Source organism: Athene cunicularia (genome assembly GCF_003259725.1).
Source record: "Athene cunicularia isolate RWA chromosome Z unlocalized genomic scaffold, athCun1 chrZ_part1, whole genome shotgun sequence".
NCBI lineage: Eukaryota > Metazoa > Chordata > Aves > Strigiformes > Strigidae > Athene > Athene cunicularia.
Genome location: NW_020799142.1, coordinates 33,503,254 through 33,522,626, shown reverse-complemented (window position 1 = coordinate 33,522,626; position 19,373 = coordinate 33,503,254). Strand labels below are relative to the sequence as shown.

The 19,373-nt window shown below is 46.8% G+C and overlaps 1 protein-coding gene across 4 annotated transcripts in view; it reads right to left on the bottom strand.

Moving 5' to 3' along the window:
* CTIF (cap binding complex dependent translation initiation factor) overlaps positions 1-19,373 on the bottom strand; it is a 119,035-nt gene that overhangs the window by 95,734 nt on the left and 3,928 nt on the right. For 2 of the 4 annotated variants that reach the window (XM_026865567.1, XM_026865568.1), the window contains exons 2-5: positions 19,152-19,235; positions 7,193-7,315; positions 2,512-2,585; positions 1,520-1,624 (exon numbers count right to left, since the gene is read on the bottom strand). In XM_026865567.1, coding sequence (XP_026721368.1) covers positions 1,520-1,624; positions 2,512-2,585; positions 7,193-7,315; positions 19,152-19,235 — 386 coding nt within the window. The remainder of the gene's footprint in view (positions 1-1,519; positions 1,625-2,511; positions 2,586-7,192; positions 7,316-19,151; positions 19,236-19,373) is intronic. The other 2 variants (XM_026865569.1, XM_026865570.1) reach the window with 2 other exon arrangements.

Below are 19,373 nucleotides of genomic sequence, written 5' to 3'. Positions count from 1 at the left end.
GAACTGATGAATTCACAACAGAGACAACTTTAAAAGTTAAAAAAGAAAACCAATTTTGTCTGTGCTTCCTCCACTCCAGTGGAGTCATACTTATATGACCTGCACTTTGGGGAACACACTGCTTGCGCTGACAGCATCTGTTTAATTTCTCTGCATATATACTAATTCTTATTCCACTTTTACAGCTGTAATATTCAGGAGTGGTTAAATGTCACCTCCATACCACCTTCCCTACCTGTTTGCAGCCTGGGCATTCACAGTACCCCAGGAACTGGAGGTAAACCACAAAGCAGACCCTGCCGCATCCTCCCTATAGGTAGCAGGTGTCACTGGCAGGATCATTTGTCAAGTGTCATCAACCATGGAGCAAATTATATCTTATTTTACAGAGGAAGTACATTACACCACTTTACAGAGGGCCCTCTACCTCATTTTTCAAAACCATATGAACGGTAGAAATTAAGGCACTTTAGTGACTTAGAAATTTACAGCTAATACTAAACACTAAAATTCATTGTTCCAAATATTCTGAAAATTCCTGTTTATGTACCTGCAGTAAATACTTACAGTGCAGAAAAAAAAAGCCTTATACAGTTGTGTGAGTGCCTGTCACTATATGGTACAGGACACTCTTGGACCTGGGCTGGGGAGGGATTGCTAGCCTGGTATTTCTAAACAAGATGTGCAGCCCAGACGCATGGCATTGGCCTGTACTTTGGCAAGAGCAATCAACCAACAGAAAAACTTCTCTGAGAAAGGATTTTCATCCCCACATATAACATGGCAGTGGAAGTCACCTGCAATCTTCTTAAACCCATCTTTCAGACCTGTTCTGGTTGTTTTCCTTCCTCTGTACCCTGAACAACATGGAGAGGGAAACCCAAACTATGACTGTTTCCCGATTTGGAGATAATCTGCAGAGAAATGGTGATGAACATCTAAGCAATGTCAGTGATCCACGTGGTGCTGGCATGCATTTATTTGGCTTGACCAGCCAACAACCAAAGAGCAATCCAGCAACACCGTGGAAGTTCCTGCAAGCTGTCACCACCAAAGGACCTGTTTAATGTTTTCAGAGTTTTGTTGCTAGCAGATGGGGGATGAACACTACATGAATCACACTGATGCTTTCTCCTTCCCTGAAGTCTTGCTGGGGAGAACAGCAGAAGCCCTGTCACTCGTGGGAACTGTAATTGGGATCAGCACTAAGCCAGGATCTTTCCTCCAATATTCAAGAAGATTAAATCTAGGAGACTTGGATCTAGAAGACTTGGATCCAGGTTTAAAGACTGAACTCTACCAAGCAATGTAAAATACAGTGAGTAACTCTGCTCTGGCCCAGAACTGGACAATAGCAGAGCCAGTTAGACTGATCGTGGCATGCTCAAACCCCATACATCGCCCAGCACCGCTTCCCCATGTCCTCCACAGGAGCCAGGACACCAAGCTAGCATTCCTACAGCACAGGAGGAGTTAGAGACCTTGCTGGAGAGCACGGTATTGCATAAGCAGCACTCACCCTTCTCTGTCTATGTGAGGCAGCGGGTGTTTGGAGGTGTTTCGCAACTTCCTGTGGAACTGGGTGAAATCTAGTTTCTCAGGTTGCAAGTCCCACGTCGCACCACTAAGACAGAAAAACAGGGAAAAACAAAGAAAGAAAGTCCACTACTAATTAAACAAGCTGAGAAGCAGAGGGCACATTGGAGCCTGTAGACAAGGAGAGCTGGTACTTCTGGAGGCGCTGCTCCCTGCCACAGAGCACACAGATGCAGGTCTCCAACCTTCACAGTGCTGCATCACGTTTCTTTTAATTTCTTCTTTTTTTTTTTTTTTTTTTTTTTTTTTTTCCATAATTTCGATGTATGATGTAGCATGGTGCAGCACACATCTTGCTAGCTATACTTGCTCTCTGTATCAAGGGGGTATTGCAGCAGGTAGTGGTCTGGTCCATGAAGTGGAGATGTTGTCTCTGGACCCACACAACCTGCCTGCTCCCAACAGCCTGGAGCAAGCCCCAGGTGGGAACTCAACCCCTGCAGACTCTTGCAGCTCTCCAAGCACAGAGAGAGAGATATGCATAAAATTGGACAGAAAGCATATTTCACCACTTCCCCTTGTATGGATGCAGCTGCTGAAGAGCTCTTCCCAGCAGCTGCGAAGCCAATGCATGATCGCACCTCCAATTAATGGAAGAGTAAAAGCCTGGAGCAGTAGCTCAGAGCTGCCTCAAGTCTTGCCTGTGTGGCTCTCATATGATTACAAGTAACCATATCAGTACTGGTTTCAGATGTTTGGACAGCAAACCCATCCAGTGGTCTCTCCCAGGCATGTAGGATGCTTTAAGTAGATTGTGCTTAGTGCTGTGGGTGAAATGGGGATGGGGAGGAGGAGGAGCAACAACATGAGTACCAGCAGGGTACTCAGTGGCACCTGGGTACTGGCAAGACAGGCACACGGGCTAGGATAGGACACAGTCCATCCCTCTCTTAAAGCATTTTAAAACTGGCTTACCTGAAGGAGTCAAAGGTGTTGGCAGCCCAGATGTCCGTGCCCAGCATGTCAAGGGAGCTCTCCTTGTTGCCATTCTAGGAGGGAGGGAAAGGTGGTTACTCGCTGGAAGGCACTCAGCACTATCCGCACCACAGCACAGCCTGGCACAGCCTCTCCCATCGCCAGTCTCGGAGGTGTCCTGGCTCCTCCACTCCCGTGTGAATCCATGCTCACTGCAACGCAGAGTCCCCTTGTCTGCTGCAAAAGTGCACCGTGAAGGCAAGGAGTGACTCAGTTTCAGCCTTGGGGAAACAAAACTGTGGACAATACGGAGCAGACAACACGTAGGCTCAGCTCTGACCCTGTCCTCTTACCCCACCGTCCACAAGCTCCAGGACACACCGAGGTTCAGTGGGTAGGTTGAGGTCCCACCTATGAATACACTCAGCTTCAGAGGGACAGAGCAGATGAGGTGGGAAGGGACCTCTGAAGCTCATCTGGCCCAATCCTCCTGCTCCAGCAGGGCCACCTACAACCAGCTGCCCAAGACCACATCCAGATGTTTTTTTAGTATCTCCAAGGATGGAGATACTCTTCAGCAGCTGCCACCAGAGCCTGCCGTCACCAATAATGACAGGGAAAGCCATCCTGCTTTTTCAAGGAGTCACAGTGGCATGATTTCTTGCTCTAACATCAGGCAGGGGATGTCAGAACCTGCACCGTGCCACCTCTGCAATGCACACCAGCAAATGAGTTCACACGGTTATTCTGGAACACATCCCACCAACACTAAGGTGATGGTTCCTTCCCCTCAGAAGCAAAAGCATCATGGTATAATCAGATGGGAATTATGAGAAACCTCCAGCAAACTGAAAAGCACCTTGAATTTTCCCATGCAGCTGCTTTTGGCAAAACCAGATACCTGAAGCAAGAACATCTAAAGCCAAGACCTCACATTGTCCTTCATGGCCCCTCTACAGTCATCAGCCTACACATGCCCTCCCCGCAGAAAGAGGGCTGCCCTCCCTACCCTTTACAGGCAGAGAAGTAAAGCACGTTGGAATTTGCCATTCAAGAAATCAGACTTGACTCAGACTCATCTGGGATGGACACATAAATGCACTGCAAATAGAGAATCCCGTATTACCAATTTCCCCCCTATATTTCTCACATGTATTCAAATTATTCATCATCTTACACATATTCAGATTATCTAAGTATTTCAGTCCAAATGGTCCGGCTGTGGTGAAACAAGTGCTGGAGAAGACAGCTTCCACATATTCCCCATTCTATAATTTCTGCCATTTTCAAATATTATGAATAATAACCGAGACATGTAAAAACTCATGTAAATTTGACCATTTCTTAATGGAGTTCCAGACCTCAATCTGCCCATAAAGTAAGCAATCTTCCAAACAAGCAAGACACGCATCCTCAGTCCACACTACAGTTGGTGACACTTGGCATCCATTCCTAGCACAATGAACTATTTAGGCACCAGATACACCAAATACAGCCACATTGCTCCCTTTTTTGTCTCTTCCAAGGGGTCTACAGATTATGATTTTAACCTCCAGGGATCTGCAGGTCAATAAGTCTATGCACAAACAAATTACAAGAAATAGAGTGCGACAGGAGAAGATGGAATGGCCTCAAGCTGCCCAGGGCAGGGTCAGGCTGGCTCTGAGGAAGGATTTCTGTGCAGAAGGGGCTGTTGGGCGTTGGAATGGGCTGCCCAGGGCAGGGGGGGAGTCCCCGGGATCCCTGGAGGGGTTGAAGAGTCGGGCTGAGCCAGCGCTGAGGGATCTGGGGGAGTTGGGAACGGTCAGGGGGAGGGTCATGGTTGGGCTGGAGGAGCTTCAGGGGCTTTTCCAACCTCTGTGATTCTAAGATTCTGTGAAATACATAAAGTTCTGTAGATCAGTTCTGGAAGCAGAGCTTTTTATTTTAGGGAAACATAAGCAAAATTTTTTCCCACCAAGGAGAGAAAATGGTTTTCTAAATGCTTAGAAACATCCTCATGCAGTATAATGAAAATATTTATAGCTGTCATCCAAAGAAGAGATACTTCTTGCAGACAGATGCATTTCTCTTTCCATTTGCTATGGACATGGGAAATTTTGAGTACCTGTCAGTGAGCCTGGGATTTCCCAAGAGCAAAGTATTTGGGTTCAGGGAGGAAGACTGGGAACGTGTAACCAGTTGCAGTGAGGCTGAGACAAATCATCAACAAAGACATTAAATAGCAAAAAATTTAAGATAAACTGGGTTCCTAATGCAACAGGTTGCATCCTAAAATTGTTGCCCAAATTCAGCTTGATACTGGGCTTCTGAAGAGTGCTGTCTTGAGCCCTGAAATGAAGCACCTAGCAATTACCCTCCGACGCTCAGCCTGAAATCTGTTTGGATGTGGATGGAGAGCCCTGGCACTGACACCTCCTAGCCCGTGATGCAAGCGGAGCCAGCACAAGCTGTCCCACCCAGCTCTCCCACACCTCCCTGGCACATCGGCTCATCAGTGCTCTACCGGTGAGCACAGGCAGGTCAGTCCCAGCACTAATCCTGGCAATTAGAGGAAATTGCAGTGATGGTTCAGGTGGTGCAAGCCTCTAGGCAGTGGTTGGATGCTCCCACCCAAACTAGGCTGCACCTCCTGGTCCTCTGAGACAATGTCCCCATGGCCTCTCAGAGATGCTCCAAGCTAGCCAAAGTGCCTCAAGCTGGCGCCAGGGCCAAACGATAACGCACCTTGTCATTAAGTCGTGAGTCACTAGTCATTTCGAGACATCCTGTTGGTGTTCAGTGACCTGTCTTTATAACCGGTTTCTGTCTCGACGACGCACAAGGCAGGGAGAATGTTTGCTGCTTGAGTGACTCTGCGCTGCAGGGCATTTACTGAAATGCTCACAGCATGGTACCAACAGTTAATAATAAGACTTTAACAAAGCCAATTCTCAAGTCAAGGGACAAAAAAAAAAAAAAAAGTAAAAAAAATTAAATTACATGTATTTAAGAAAAGAAGCGATTTGCTGTCAGTTCCTCCAGCACTGCAATTACAACCATAAACACTTTTAACATGAAGCTGCCAATGACCTAACCCTCAGCTTTAGGTAAACATTTTCACCACAAAGGGGTTAGTACTGCTGAAAATTAATTAAGACACTAGGAAGGATGACTGAGAGATGCACCGACAAGAATAACATCGATACTCAGAAAGATCAGAGATTGGCTGTAGCAGATTCTATACTCGGCATGGTTTAAATGCACGTCCGTGACCTCTGTCCTCCAGCCCCGTGAGCACACGTCACCTCCATCCACAGCCACCCAACCACTGTCGCTGCCCACACAAACAGAGGGATGGACCACGCCACCAGCCACGTGGACTCTGACTGTTTACTCATGCATGCAGCTTCAGCAAATTCCCCACAAAGTCAGCATTTGCATGCACGCAGCAGCTTTTCAAAGCCCAGCTCAGCGTCCCACCGGTTCCTCTTGCCACTCCTCGTTACCGTCCTCCAGCAAAGCACTACAAATACAAAATCGTGCTCTTCGTGGCACGACTGCAGCAGTGTTAGGTCATCGCTGTGCTTGGCATAAATGTAGAACAACGCCAAGTGGTCGGCTGAGTCCATGGTAGAAATTCAGGGATTATCCTGTGTCATGTGCTACTTCTTAGGCATTTTTCAGTTCTATGTTTGAGAAGATTCCCACATCCTTCCCCCTTCTCAGCTGCCTACAACCCCTGGCTTCACTTTGGTAGAAAACAAAAAAGATAGACACTGAACTGTCTGAAAAGGCTCCAATTAAAGGTTTCCTTGTTGAAAACAGCAAGTTTTCATATGAAAAATTCAGACATTTTGAGGAAGACAGCATTATCCCTGCTCAGACGGACACATTGAGTCTAGTTCCCACTGGAAAGGACCATTACTTTCCAGCATCAAGACAATTCTGCAGGTCCTCTCCCTCCACAGCATGGCTCAGGAGGATGGACGACTTTCTCAAGCTCTCCAGGATGGCTGAGATGGATGAACGGATCAGGACTCAGGACCACTGGCCCCAAATCTCCCAGAGTCCTCCTCCACTTCTAGCACAACATGTGCAGAAGTACACCAACTCCAAAAGGAGGGAGGAGGACAGGGCTGACTAAAATAGCTCACTGGTCCGAGTTCAAGAAATGGATTAAAATCAAGTCAAAAGCAGATTCTTACAATTTTTTTGCAGGGCAGGAGGGTAACTCCCCATCTAGTCCTGCTGACAGCTTCGACAGAAAGCAGGTGGACTCAAGGTCACCATTTAACACCATCTATGCGGTGTCCACTCATATATCACCTTCTAATGAAGACTTGCCAAAAAATACAGACATCTCTCAATTTCCAAAAATTAAAATACTCCAAGACTTCAAATAAAGAAAAAAACCCTAATTTCCTTTGCACTAAACCAGCTGACTAGGAACTTCTTTCCCAATATTAAGGCACTCAGCATATCTCAACAGACTTTTTGAGGATGAAGGACAGCTACAGCCCTCAGCAGCCAGGTCACACATTATGTGTGAATTAATTAGGTCTCTGAGGCGTCCTTCATAACTGACATGTGCTCACACCCTATGTGTACACACAGACACACACAAACACGTCGTTAGGAGGATGCCTCTGATAAACAGCAAGCAAAGGACACGACTTCAGCATGTTGCTACCAGGTATACCTTGGTCGATTGCCTGAACTGGCTGCTTCTCCCGTGGCTGCCAGACCTGGATCCAGACCCGCGCCTGGAGCCCGACCCCGGCCGGGATCCTGCACTCCCACTGCTGCTGTGATCCCACTCTTCCTGGAAATAACAAACAGCTCGCTTTAGTCAAGGGCAATGCTGTCCCACACCCACAAAAAACCACTGACCTGGTGAGCCAGGAGAGCTCCAGCTCCCCCACCACAGCAAGCACCTACAAAGCCATGCCCATGTCCAACACCCTGATTATGGGGCTAGAGTCCTTTAACATGTTCTATTTACACACTGCAAAGGGATGACACTGTGGGAAGCTTCAATGGAGATAAGATTTAACTCCAGTGCTCTAGTCTATGCATGAGGAAAAATACTTACCTCCTCTGTCTTCATGAAGATTAATTCTGCATATTCAGCAACCCCACATCCTCCAAACTGCTTAAGGGCATTTGGACTAATGCCCTTAACAACATGTTTTAACTTTCTGTCAGCCCTGAATAGGTCAGGCAGTTGGACTAAATGATCCTTTTAAGTCCCTTTCAACTGAACTATTCTATTCTATTCTATTCTATTCTATTCTATTCTATTCTATTCTATTCTATTCTATTCTATTCTATTCTATTCTATTCTATTCTATTCTATTTCTATTCTATTCTATTCTATTCTATTCTATTCTATTCTATTCTATCCTATTCTATTCTATCCTATCCTATCCTATCCTATCCTATCCTATTCTATCCTATCCTATCCTATTCCATTCCATTCCATTTCCAATTCCATCCTATATCCTTATTTCCTCTCTCAAACCCGAATCAACTTCTCAGTCAGTTTTTCCATCTGCTTATCCCACTGCTGGAGTTCAGCTACTCACATACTTGATAACACTTGGGAGTTCACCAGGAGACACATTACACAAATAACTATTTTTCCCTATTAAGGAGCTGTCCCCAATGTTCTCTTTTATTCTCCTAACACTTGTTCTGCTGTCAAGCAACCTGCAAGTTTCTTGTTCAGCCAACAGCCCTCAGGGCAAGATGAGTCATCTGAAAACCAGAATAACTTACCCCACCAGTTCTATCTACCCAAACAACCCACAAGGTGCTTGGGGAGAAAGGTGGATATTGTCAGGGTAATTGCTCCAAAAGCTTTGCTCACAGGCTTGGGAAAGACCTCTGAAGTGAGCTAAGATGATCAAAAAAACCGTGAAATCACAGAGTGCAGAATATTCAACTCTTTCATGCACTCTGAAAATCTGGCATATACGAAGAGGAGCATGTGTTTCAGGACTGGTGTGAGAGCTGACACCTAAAGAGGGTTTCTCATGTCTTAGACATCCTCATGGGGTTACCTGCGGACCCTGCCATGGTCTAAGACAAGGGCAGAGCCACCTTGGCCTTCAAGAGCAAAAACGATACACCAGCAAAGCAAAGCGTGAACTCCTCTTTGCACACAACAGTCAAGTCCAGGTCACTAATCTGGGGGCACAGACCAGGCCCCAGCTCCACCACTGCCAACCTGGGTTGGACGGGTCAGGGAGACACGGGCACAGTGGATGCTAAACTGCCTAAGGTGATGCTACTAAGTGCTCCAGCATGGACCTTAATGCACATGAAACATGTCAGTATTTACCAAACATGAGGAAATGGAAGCAGAACACATCAGTACTGGTTTCTCTTTTGCTACAGCTGCACATTCTCTATCCTCAAACCTAGCAAGTCTCAAGCAAGCTCAAATATTACTGTGGTTGCTATAGCCTCAAATCAGCATTGACTTCAAAAGAGGAGGTCAACTGGTTTTCAAACTGTATATAGATGAAATTTGAGAGGTTGTGGTTGTTCGCACATGTTACAACAGTAGAAAGCATCTTCTTGCCTCCTTATTACACCATGACCCGAATCTCCCAATGGCTGAGAAATACCTAGCAGCACAAAGTTAAGGGAGTTGTTAAAGTGGCATGGAGGGAAAAAAAAACTTGATCAATGTCACTTGTGAGACACGGGCAGGTGGTCACTTTGGGAAGCCTTGGGGAATAGCCAGCCTTGCAGGCATCCTGAGAAATATCTCATTTGATGTGAGGAGGATATGCCCCAACTGAAAAGATGGTTGGGAGAAATAAACCTGCACCACCATTGATATTCGAAGGATTAACTACCAGTTTATTGTATCCTAAACACTGAACATCTTGTTCATCCATGCCTCAAAAACTTGTGTGTCAAATGCTCCAATGGGACCAGTGAGCATATGCACCTTTTGTTTTAAAAGACACACTGAAAATAAACACCACCATTCAGTTATATTAGGTTGATTCAACTTCTGGTCGCAATTGCCTGCAGACAACCTGAAGATATGCAAATTCCAAAAACGTGGCTGACCACAATAAAACCGTTGTGAGAAACAGGGAGATTGGTACCACCATGCATCAACATTTAAACTCACCGACACAAGCCAGCAGATACGGAATGAAACAGTTAAGACAAAAATCACAGGTACCCTTTCACTAAATTAGCTTGTCTCCCACCTCTAACTCATGGCCTGGGGTCTTTTCCCTGTTCACATTCCTTATCTTTATCATGCCCTATTAATATTCATATTTAAAACCAAATTATTTTAAAAATAAAAATTGTTGAACTAAAAATTGTTGAAACTTTTGTTGAAGCTAAAACAGAGTATGACCTAAATACACTCATGTTCATACTCACCAGCACAGCCAAGCTCAGTATTTCACCTAAACTTCTCACTAATTGCCAGCCAAGCTCAGGATTTCATCTAAATTTCTGACTAATTGCCAAAGATGAACAACTCTTTACTGCTACCTTACTGATAGGGGTTCAGATCCCTAGAACAGAAATGCGTCGAGGGATCTGGTGTAGTTGGTAACTGTTAATGTTGGGTTAATGGTTGGACTGGATGATCTTCAAGGTCTTTTCCAACCTAGGCGATTCTGTGATTCTATGTGCCCATCAGAAACTCTCCCAGACATTTCTGGTGGCTTTGTGTCTTCTAATAAAGCCCTTTCATGCTAAAATGAACCCTTTCTGCAGACCTCCTTTCTGTGGGAGCAGGAAAGCTCACACCAACCTCACAGGTGATGCTGGAGGAGCGAGCAGAAGTATGCATGCAGGTAATGATTGTTCCTTAAAAAACAACAACCGAGCAACAAAAACCCTCCACCAACATCATCGTAAAAACCATAAAAACCCCATTCCAAACCCACACAGGCAGCTGGACTTCAGCAGACAGCTGAGGCTCTGCAGTGGTGAGACATTGGCACTGCCCACTCTCCATCCCGCAGCACGGCCACCTACGTGTCTCCCTACACACAGCGCTCTTGCTAAATTAATTCAGCATGTTGCAGGAACAGTTTTGTCCACAGCTCTGACAAAGGCTGAAGAAACTGTTGTAATGGCACAAAATTCTCCATCCCATGCCCATGCCTCCTGCCAACTAATCTCCCATCATCTGGCCCCATTAGTCTCTGCTGCACCCTCAAAAGACCAAGACTCTCCCACTCTCTCCCAAACAAACCTCGAACTCTTGCTTCTAGACATTATGTGGGTTCCTCCACCTACTACTCATGGTCTACACTCATCAGCAGGAGATGGGACCTCTGAGGCACACTCTGGGGCTTGGAAGGAAACGTCACCCCTTCCAGAGACTGACTCCCAGCAGCTGCTCTCATCCATGCCAATCCTTCTGGCCAAGCTCTGCACCCTCTGGGGAACAGCGAGGCTTGTGCACATTAATACTGCCAGCCACCTTCCTTCGGAAACTAGCTGTCAAGTCTAACATTTCCATTTTAATTAGCATTAATCATATGTTTCACTTACACTGCAATTTTCACTTTCGCAGCTAGATCTTTGAGGCATGAACTAATTAATCCCACTCCCTTTGCCAGCTCAAGAGTTAATATTTTCTGCTGCTTCACTGCAAGTTTGAAAACCCCATTTGCAGAAAAAGGAGGCAGCTTTGCCCCAGTGCACAGATAATAAATGGAAAATATGGTGATCACCTACGTGGTTGCTCTCAGTGACGGTAAGTATGGGTGAAGTTGACTGTTGGTAGAGGTGTAGACCGACCATGGCAATACCACAAACTTTATGTGGACATCAGGGAATTCTTGATGGGATTCATGTACAATTGTATGCCAAACTCTCAATATTCAGTGTACAGCGTTCACAGCCTAAGGTGGGCCAGAGAAAAAGGAAAAACAATGGAAAGCTAGAGGACTTCTGAGGACACAAAAGCCTCTGAGATATCCTCCAGCATTAACAACAGTCTCACCACTGCACCTACGAGGACGTCCCTAGATCAAGTTGTGGGGTCCTTCAAATGAATCCCAAACTTTGAGTCTTAATCCTGGTCAGAACACAAGACAGGTATCACATAAAAGGACCTTTGGGTTTTTTTTCTGTAGCAGAGGTTTTCTGCACCTACTTTGCACTGCAGCTAAACCTTCCAGTTATGCAGAATTTTGACACTGGACTCCAAGTATCTCCCTGCCCTTCTAGACCTTTTCAAGAACAACCACTCCAATTCTTCTACAGAAAAAATAATGATTTAATTATTTTAATAATTTTAAATGAACCTTTTGAGAAAAAAACATAAGATTACTCTAAACATTTTAGCAGGGACAAAATTTCAGCTTCTTTCTTCCCAGTGTACTGCATAAGGCTATAAGAAAAACTGAAAACTTACCCTGATATAAAAATATCATGCAGAGAAAACAACCTATTTGGCTCTGCTCCTTCACTCCCCAGGTCCACGTCCACCATGCCCAGCCCTCTCCAATATGGTATGGTCCCTGATCACTACTTCAGTAAAGGCACAGCAGAAAACGTCGTTTGGAGCTCTTCTTCCAGCAGGAGAAGTAAGGTTTTACCTACAGCTCTGCCACAATAAAGGACCAAAGGATCTGATGGGCTTGGAATTAGGACATTGAGCCTACAAGATCTTTCTGGACTCCTCAGAAAAGGGCCAAGCCTGTGTGGTTGTGTTCCTTCCAGACAACACTGGAAGAGACCTGTTAACCAAGGATGTGCTAAGCAGCTTGTTTACACACAAGGATGAAGATGATAAGGAGCACTGAGAGCACTCAGAATGGCACTGGAAACTTCAGACATGCCATGGAAATCCAGCACCAAGCTCCGGCCTGAGCCTTGGACTAAATGGCTCAAGTCATCCCTTCCCTGCCAAGAGCTTCGGCACTTGACCTATTCAACCAAATCTGGAAGACCTGAAAGGCTTCTCAGAAACTTACAGCTACTGCAAGGTTCACGAAAACAGAGCGTGGGAAGCTCTCCCTTCAACAGGCAGACCAACATCACTCTGTCCACTCTACAAAAATGGAAACCAAGGGTGACAAGATGTCCTCCCACCAGTCACTAGTGACACTAGGCCTAGAAGGCACCTTCCTCATCGTCAGTAAACAGCAACAGTTTTCAGGCTGCAAAGCAGCGAAGCCATTTCACTCCCAAATCTTCAGACACCGCAGCAGGTTCACAAGGTGTATCCCAAGCAGAAGTCATGGAGAAGTCAGACCTATTGTCTTGGTTTGAGCCCAGAGGGCAACGGAGCAGACATTGACTGTTTGTTCACTCCTTCCCCCCCAGCGCTGGGAAGGAGAAAAATGAAACAAAAGGCTCAGAAAGATAAGGACAGGGAGGGGTGGCTCAGCCATTCACAGGCAAAAGACAAGCTCGAACAAGGACATCACTACAATTCAAACACTAACAACAACACTTGGCAGAGTGGGACAGTAAGAAGTGTTACCATAGGTTAAACACACCTTTGCTCACCCCTCCCTTCTTCCCAGGCTCAGTTTTGTTCCCAATAGCTCGACCTCCTCCTCTCCCAGTGGTGCAGGGGACGGGGGGTGCAGTCAGTCCTGCTGCTCCTTCCTCCAAGGCTGGGGGGAATCACTCTCCTGCATTCCTCCCCCTGCTCCACCTCACGTCCCTCTCCCAGCAGACAGTCCCCCACAAACTCTCTCCGCCCGAGCCCTCCCCACGGGATGATTCTTCCCGAGATGCTCCGCCGTGGGTCACCCCCACGGGTTGCACCTCCCAGCACCGACCTACAACAGCGGGGGCTGCTTCTCCCCACAGAGTCCCGGGGGTCCCCCACAGGCCGCAGGAGAATCTCTGCTCCTCCAGGGACCCCCATGGGTGATGGGGGGCCCTGCCCTCTCACCACGGGATACAGGGGGGCTCCGTGCTCCGGTACATCACCCCCTCTTCCTCCTCCTTCCTCCCACCGACCTCGGTGTTGGCAGAGGCGTCCTTCCTCTAACTCCCCCTCAAAGTCCTCCCAATCTCTCCCAGGTTCCCCTTTTTACATACGTTATTGCAGAGGTGCAGCCACCATCACTAACTGGCTCGGCCTTGGCCAGAGGTGGGTCCGATTTGGAGCCGAGGAAGCTTCCAGAAGGTTCTCACAGGGGCCACTGCTGTAGCCCCCTCCCCTGCTACCAAAACCCCTCCACACAAACCCAGTACACCTAGCTAAAGAAATTGATTCCTTTCTCAGCAGTCCTCTCCGCCGCATTCACTACACACAGGGAGCATCACACAGCAATTACAGGCAGAAAATCATTAAATGACTGGTTTTCTCAGAGCTGCTCTTTGATCGTGGGCAGGTCACCCTACTTAAAAGATTTAATTTCTTCCTCTATCAGGCAGGGCTACACCAACCTGTATTCACTGGCAAAGCCTCAAAGTAACTTCCTCTCTTTCACTTTCTCTTTTTCTTTCGGAAACAAGACAACGGTGACTGCAGCATCTGCCAGCATCCACTTGTCCCAACAGGTTTTCAGCGTGGGGGACAACCTCAACCAAATTCAGTGACAAACTGGCCCTGGGCTATGACAGAAGTGGGGTGGTGAGATGGGAGAACCTCAAACTGCCCCCAGGATCGTCCCTGACATTTTGCTGAGCAAGAAAATCACTGTGATTCAGATCTGGGACCCAAAGATGGTCAACTAAAGCCAGACACAGGCTGTCTACCAGCACGAGGAAATTAATTCCGTCTTCGGTCAGGAGGTCCTGCCAGCCTCTTCGCAAGCAGTGTCCATCCACTCTCCAGCACTGATCTAGTTAGCCAAGGATTTGGGGCATTACACGCTGCCTGCTGATGTCAGCAGATTTAAGCTGGCAAAAAGATGACTTCACCAACGACCTGAGAAGTTTCCAAGGTGGTAGTGATTGCAGGAACCTCAGTCCAACTCTAGACCTCATGACACAGCCACTGCCTGCAACTGTGATCCCTTGTCATCTGCCTACGCAGCATCCACTGGGGAGGATTTCCTGGTGTGTCACGCCAGGCAGCCAAGCAGCCCCGATGCCTGTAAAAAAAAAATTTCCGGAATTGCAAGAAAAATCTGCATGGTTACTTTGGTTTTTTTTTTCTGATTTCTATAAAATTAAGTTCCACTGTGCATTGAAATCTGCTGTTTTCCAAGAGACAGCCTTCACATGTGGTTGGAAGCCAAGTGCTCATCATCGGAGGCGGTTCTGAGGTTCAAGTGAGACACTTGAAGGAGGGACCTGGAAGGTTTAGGTGGGTCTGCCCTGCTCCTACTCCATACACAGCAGTCAAAGACACCTCCTCGGGCTGCGCCTCCCCAGATGCAGGCAGGTCAGATGTCTTCTGTCTACAGTCTGAGCTCACACAATGAGAACTATCTCCTGCCAGGAAACATTTTGGCCCTAGCACTGTGCTTCTTTGAGTCACGGAGACATCGGAGATAAAGTTTCATGTGACATTTGATTTTGTGGGAACTTCTTATTCTTTCCTTATCATAAAGGCTTGGGCTTCATTTCAGACATCCTTAGGCAGGATGTGCCAGACAACGGCAAACAACTCCTGCAAAGCTCTCTACATCTCCACGCTACCAAACAGCACCAGACACTCAACACCAGACACTCTAGATTTGTCAGAGCAGCCTTTGGGATGCTCTTAACTCCAGCCAGCTAGTCCTCTCCAACCAAAGCCCAAGAGTGGAAACCCATGACTTCTACCTGTCACAGATGTGCTGCTGTTTCTACTGGCTTAATGGGAAGGCAAACCAAACCATCTCCTCCACCACCAGCTCCTCAGGGAGGACAGCAGAAGGGTGGTACTGGCAGGGTGTATGATAATCCAGATGTGATACACACACCCTACCTGCTCCTTCACTGTTCAGCAGATAGACAACATGACCAACAACTGGAGAAGCCTCTGAGGTCCCCAATCATGCAACAAGTCCCTGCTGCACCTGGCGGGACGTGGACACACATGCAAATAAGCAGTAAAATAAACTGCAGTCTCATTTACTGCCAACAACACAGGCTTTTGCTTGGTGATGATGGGTGACAGCCAGCCACCAATGGGGGAAGGGACAGACTTGGCCAGGAAGGAGGATTTTCAGCTTTCCCTCTCCCACCGCGTGGAGAAATGGGACAAACCTGCAGAGTTGCTCTGGTTTTTGTTAATGCCCTTTACACAAGGGGAGCCTGGGATGGAGCTGCTGCCAGGCCTTTCATGTACCAAGAGCTCTGCTGGCTCTCTAAATACATACCATACCAGAAGTCTTTTACTTAATGAATTGCTCTCAGAAATATATCAAAGAGCTTCCTACTTGCAACAGCCTCACAAGGGGAATGCAAATAAAGTATTACATAAAATCTTCCCACTGGGTCTTTTTAGAAAAAAAATTAAATCCAAACGTAAAAAGATATGAAATTATTCCATTATCTAAATTTTCCTCATTTACAGAGGTCATATGGTGCTCAGATAGTATCTTGCATACCTCGATGGAGCGGTCTCTACCCCAGAGGCTCACACGGTGCTAGCAGACTTTCTGGGGGCCATCGCTCAAATGCAGCTGGTCTTAGCAGAACATGGCAACGCCATGCAGCAAACGGAAGTGTTCACAGTAGGAAACAACGAGAATTATAGATGAGCTGAATGTAACTGTGAGGCCAGGATTTTCCCAGTGCACCAGGACTTCACAAAATGTATCTCATAAGTTCCTCCATGAGCAGACCATCTTCTCGTAGCCACCTGCCCAGAGAACTGGAAAAACCAGAGTAAAAGGTTTCCAGGGGGAATTTTCTCCATTTTGAAGCTTTGTGCTTTGTGAAGGATGTACAAGTGCCAGCCTACAGGCACTGACCCCCATATAGACTCCAACAGCTGGTAATAGCAGATATCTCACCAAGCAGTGTAATATCAGGGCAAGTACAGGGTGGTCTTCTCCACAGATACCCAACAACGTCAGAAAAAATGCTATTTAGGAATACCCTGGACTGCATGTTACATCAAGACACCTTATTTTTACTCTTGAATTGCACATTATCCAGGATTTACTCTCAGCCCCACACTTACACGACATCCTGTGGATGCTTATATACACACATTATATATAAATGTCTATATAAATGCATAATGCACCTATGCATGAAAAAAAAAAAAAAAATTATTTGCCTTAACCTTGCTGGATCCTACAGACAAGAATTTCAAAGGCATCAGGTACTTAGGGATGCAGAGGGGGATTTTCAAGCACAAGAAAGTCAGCTTCACTCTAGGCTCCCCTATAACCTTTAGGAAGCCAATTACTTTTGTGGCCCTGGACTACTCTGCCTTTGCAGAAAAGAAAACGGGTGCTGAATATATTTCCAGGACTAACCTGGATTTCCATATAAATGCCCTTTCTGGTCATCAGGTTAGAACTGCGTGAGGCTTATCACAGTCACCAATACATAACCCACATTTTTACAGTAGCTGAAGCCAGCAGAAATCTCACATCCAAGTATTTTTGAACTAAGTCCGGTTCATACTGCATAACCAACAATGCAGAAATCTCAGCTGGAAATAAAACAGGAAAAACAGGAATTCGATTTTTCAACTACAACCCTCAAAAAAACATAAAAAAATTGCAACCAAAAACCTGCCAATATCCCTTGGGAAATAATAAGCCAGCATTTTCCTTAGCAGGTTTGAAGATTGATTGATAACTTAAATTCAGGACAAACACCTTATTAATGATTATATATTTTTTTAATGTTTAAAGCTACTAGTGAAAAATCAACAGCCAGAAATGGTAATAAACTGAATCTAGCCCTCACCAGCAGTGTTTCACTCATATATCAGTAACAGCAAGAGAAACACTTGCCTGGACAGAAGAACAATAGCTTGCAGCTCCTCTTTGGTGCCAAGGAAAATTTGTTACTCACTGTTAAAGGAAGCCCAACATGGAGAGAGATAATTACTAGCTCTGCTGCAGGCTGGGAGAGAGCCCAAATGCAGAGAAAAACAGCTTGGGCATCAGCGAATGTTATTTGTATATAGAAAACAAGATCCCTGTTGGAGGACATCAAATAGGTTTAATTCCCAGGAAAAAAATAATCAAAAAGCAAAAAAATAATCAAAAAGCAAAAAAACCCAACACCAAAACCCAACAAGAAAAGAAACCCCGTAAGTTGAAACAAAAGAGAGCACAGGACCAGGCAGATGGAAGATGTCAGGGCTGCACTGACTGAAGTCAAGCATCACTCCTGTGTGATTCCTGCATCCTCCTGTGGTACCCACCAGAGACTGGCACGTCAGGTGGGCCCCTGGGTGACGAGCCAGGGATGTTCTTCCCCGGGGAAAACACCCAGTCCTGCTAACACACCAAGCAACCCAAGGAGGCTGGAGGGAAACGGCCAGCCTCCCAGCTGAATTTCAAGCAGCCGGCTGCGGCAGTGGGAGGAACCCCAGCTGGGGTTTTGCTGCTGAATATTTCAGAGCAGATCAAAGCTATAATAAATTAAACCCACAATTCTGTCTGCCACCTTCAGAGGTTCATCTGAAGCGACATCTATGTACAGCGTGCACCTTCCTGCACAACAGGATCTTGCCTTTGTTCTGTGCAGGTGTTTGTATAGATACTCCCTTGCATCCAGGCACATGGCAGGGAGGAGATGTTTCAGCCTCCATCCCAGAGCTCAGAAGCTTCCAGCATGGCTCTGCACAGGAAGAAACTGCCCAAAATGGGAGCTGCAACACACACTGCTCAGACTGGCACGGCCTCTTGCACCACCCTGCAAGGGGCTCCCAGACTTCTTCTCATGGATCCCACGTGTGGGACTGAAGCCTGAAGGACAGCAAGAAGGGCAAGGGCAGCAAAACCACCAGCCTGAAAACCTGGAGACATCCATCAGCCACAGCAATGACAAATGACACTTCACCCCGTCCTGCAGCCTGCTCGGGTGAACGCTGCTCTTACAGAGTTGACAGTCGCATGGTGCCACAGCAGCCCCTCAACCAGGTGACAACAGTCAAATCCATGCCTCCTCCCTACCCAACCCTCTCCCATGCTGGTGCTCGCACAGAGGAGAGACAGCCACCTCCAGCAATGCCAGCAGCGCTTCTAAATACTCTTCACTGGCGTTCACGCCACCTACAACCACCAAAACCAACGCGCACCTGGCTTCTGTCACTGCAAACCCAACGCAGGCTGTCAGCACGTGCAGTTTTGCTGCTTCTTCCAGTTCACCCTCTCAACTACTTAATCCTCTTCCCTGCAACATCATCCTTGTGCTGCAGCACATAAACAAGAGGTATAGCGACACAAAGATCCCTCACCCCACCTACATCTCATCCTTCCAATTCAGTTTTGATGCTCCAAAGAGGTGCCTAACACAGGTGACAATAAGAAGCTCTTCAGGAATAAATGGGACACTCCATATTTTTTCCTTATTATCGCAGAGCAATAAGCTTGTGGTCAGAGCATCCATCCACACATCAGGATGTTGCCCCTCTCCCATGGTTTCGGTGGGAACGACCTTTCAGATGCTGAGCAGAGGGACACGTCTCCCACAGGAGAGGGAAATCTGGCAGCACAGGCAGGCTCTGCACTGCCAGATGAGACAGTGAAAGAACAAAAGCAAAGGTTTGGTGAGGAAGAGCTAAACACAACCCCTACCTGATTGTGTTCGTGAGACGACGAGCCCTTCCCTCGGGATGGGGAGCAGCTGCCATCAAGCTGCTCGCTACAATCCGCCGTCCACTGTAAAAGGGATAAAAAAGGGGATTGTGTAAAATAATAGCCTGGCTGTGGAAAACTGCTGTGTCAGTCCACAGCACACAGCAAACACCATCCAGCCGCAGGCATCACTGTACACGTGCACGCCCCCCCACACCCCCC